At 44.8% G+C, this 2752-nt stretch overlaps 1 protein-coding gene across 3 annotated transcripts in view; it reads right to left on the bottom strand.

Moving 5' to 3' along the window:
- The window catches only part of LRRC27 (leucine rich repeat containing 27), a 50922-nt gene that overhangs the window by 40355 nt on the left and 7815 nt on the right, over nt 1-2752 (bottom strand). For all 3 annotated transcript variants that reach the window (XM_008590259.1, XM_008590260.1, XM_008590261.1), the window contains exon 3: nt 1158-1216. In XM_008590259.1, the coding sequence (XP_008588481.1) occupies nt 1158-1216 (59 nt within the window). The remainder of the gene's footprint in view (nt 1-1157; nt 1217-2752) is intronic.

Here is a 2752-nt window from a genome sequence, read left to right as displayed (position 1 = left end):
AAAAGTAGAAAACAAATAGCAAGACTTGTTACATGTGAGTGGTATAAACATGCCTGAGAGATGAGCACTATCACACTGCATTAGAAAAGCAAGACTCGACTTATGTCTTCTTTACCAGACACAGACTTTAAACATAAGGACAGAGAGAGTCTGAAAGTAAATACATGGAAAAAGACATGCTGTGCAAACATTAACCAAAAGGAACTAGGACTGTGAGAAAGAGCATTTCATAAGAGTAAATTAAACAAGAAAATATGCAATCCTAAATTTTTATTAAACCAACAACATAGTATCAAAATATATAAAGCAAAAGGTGAGAAAAACTTGCTGAGACTGGCTTCCTGGCCCAGGCCGTGCTGTTCGGGTGAATGTAACCTTGGGCAGTTGAGCAGAGCATGTTTTCTCAAGTCGTTATTCAGCGTAATGCTCTGTACAGTCAATTAGGTCAACCTGGTCGATCATGTTATTCAAATTACCTACATCTTTGAGTCTTCTGTCTTTTTGTTCTGTCAGTAGCTGAAGAAGTGTGTTAAAATCTTCCACTGTGATGGTGGATTTGTCTACCTTTCCCTTTAAATATGTCACCTTCTGCTTTAGGTTTCCTCAGGCCATGTGCTGGGGACAAAGCCCTGTATTGTTACTATTCCTTATAATCTTGTTACTATTCCTTATAATATTGTTACTATTCCATCATAATCTTATGTGAATAACACGTGTTAGGATATCAGCGACTCCTGAGAGCTATGTTATCGTGAAGCTTCCACATCATAATCTTATGTGAATAACACGTGTTAGGATATCAGCGACTCCTGAGAGCTATGTTATCTTAGAGTGCTGGAATAGAAGCGGAAGGAATTTTGAATGTCTTTTAGCTTACCCTCCTGGGTCATGCCTGATACATCCATTACACGGTCCAGTAGCTTCAAAGGATAGCATTTAATTTTTATTTTAAAAGATGACCGGAAAGGGGATCTTAACCCTTGACTTGATGTTGTCAGCACCACACTCTCCGAGGTGAGCTAACCGGCCATCCCTGTATAGGGATCCGAACCTGCGGCCTTGGTGTTATCAGCAGCACATTCTCCTAAGTGAGCCACGGGCCAGCCCAAAAAGACAGCATTTTAAAATCATCTTTATTTTATCATTTTAACACTTACCCAACTCCACAGGTAACATTTTGATAGGATTTCTTTCTAAAAGTAAAGTTTTCAAATGCCTTTAAAACAAAACAAAACAAAACAATTTAAAAAGCAGAAAATTAACTGATCATCCCCACAATACACCATGAAATTTCATTTTGCTTTTCTTTCGGCGGCAACATCAGCACAGATACACACAAATTTACAACCTATGCACTGAGGGTCCGGAGGAGGTTCTCTCAGCCTCGGCCCTGCTGGCATCTGGGACCAGGCAAATCTCAGTAGTGGGGCCCGTCTTGTGGGTTGAGGCATTGTTAGTAGCATCCCTGGCCTTTCCCCACTAGGGGCCAGTGGAACCACCCATCCTCCAGTTGTGACAACCACAAATGTCACCAGACATTGCCCATGACAATGCTCCTGGGGGGCAAAACTGCCTCCACTGAGAAACCCCTGCTAAGGGATTTCACAGCAGCCAGGTCCAACCTCGCTGTACCCTGTTTCCTGAGATGTGCTGTGAGGACCCCTCGTGTTTACTCGGCGGAAAGAGTTTCCACAGTCAAAACTGTGTGCAGACTTCTGCTGACAGTACGCCCTGCCCTGCTTAGAGACTAATCTTCACATGCCAGGGACTCCAAGAAATCTCCAAGCAAGGGAATGTGGTTTAAGGCAGCATTCCTCAACGTATCTGACTGTGGATCCCTTCTTTCATTTGACACCTATTAACCTCTCATAAAATTTAGCACAGAATATATCATAGATAGATAAACAGAAAGGACAGATAAAAGACATCCAGTAAAAATTTACTAATTGCACGATGATGGAAAAGTCAATATTTAATATTAAACTCTATCTCGCACCTTTTATTCCATTATGCCTCTTGTTTTTCACATTTAATTCTTAAAACTGTATCATATATTAATGACAATTTTTCTTTCTCCTTTACTTTTCAGGGAACTCCAGCTGAAATTGGCATAAAGACTGCAAACACCCTGGCTCCTTTGGGGTGCTTTCAGCCTTGGGCATCTGAAGGCCCCTTCTCATGGGCACCCCAGACAGAGGGCAGGGCTCCTGGGCCACCCACCCCATACCTGCCACACTGCAAGACTCAAGAACTGCTGAAAATGCCTGTATTAAGTGACCGCCAGGGTTGACCTGCCGCCTCGTCAGGCTGACACTGCAGCAGAGCAGACTGTATGGAGTCCAGGAACAGAGCCAGCTGCTCTGTGCTCCAGACAACTGCCTGCTCCCGCCCCCCGCAGCAGCGCACGGCCCCACAGGAAAGTCCATGCCTGCTGCTTCTTGGTCTATCGCTGCACCACTGCAACCGTGCCTGGTCCCCGCTCGTGTAAGGCGCCCTGGCACCAGCAGTCCCAGGCCCAGTGTGGGAAGCTGGCGTGGCCTGGAGTGACAGACAAATCCCACATATGCAGCTTTCCTGCCCTTAAAGGGTTTCTCAGAGAGGAGAACAGTCCACAGGCCAGACAGCCGGCCATGCCTACAAATTCCATAAACACACTAATGCTTCAGAGCAAGGAGCCGGCTGAGGTCTTGGTGTGCCTTGGAAGGTGAAAAAATTAAAACCCAGCATCGAAACTGACCAGGATCTCAGAGAC

Source organism: Galeopterus variegatus, unplaced genomic scaffold, assembly GCF_000696425.1.
Source record: "Galeopterus variegatus unplaced genomic scaffold, G_variegatus-3.0.2 Scaffold5948, whole genome shotgun sequence".
NCBI lineage: Eukaryota > Metazoa > Chordata > Mammalia > Dermoptera > Cynocephalidae > Galeopterus > Galeopterus variegatus.
This window is presented reverse-complemented; position numbering and strand designations above follow the sequence as displayed.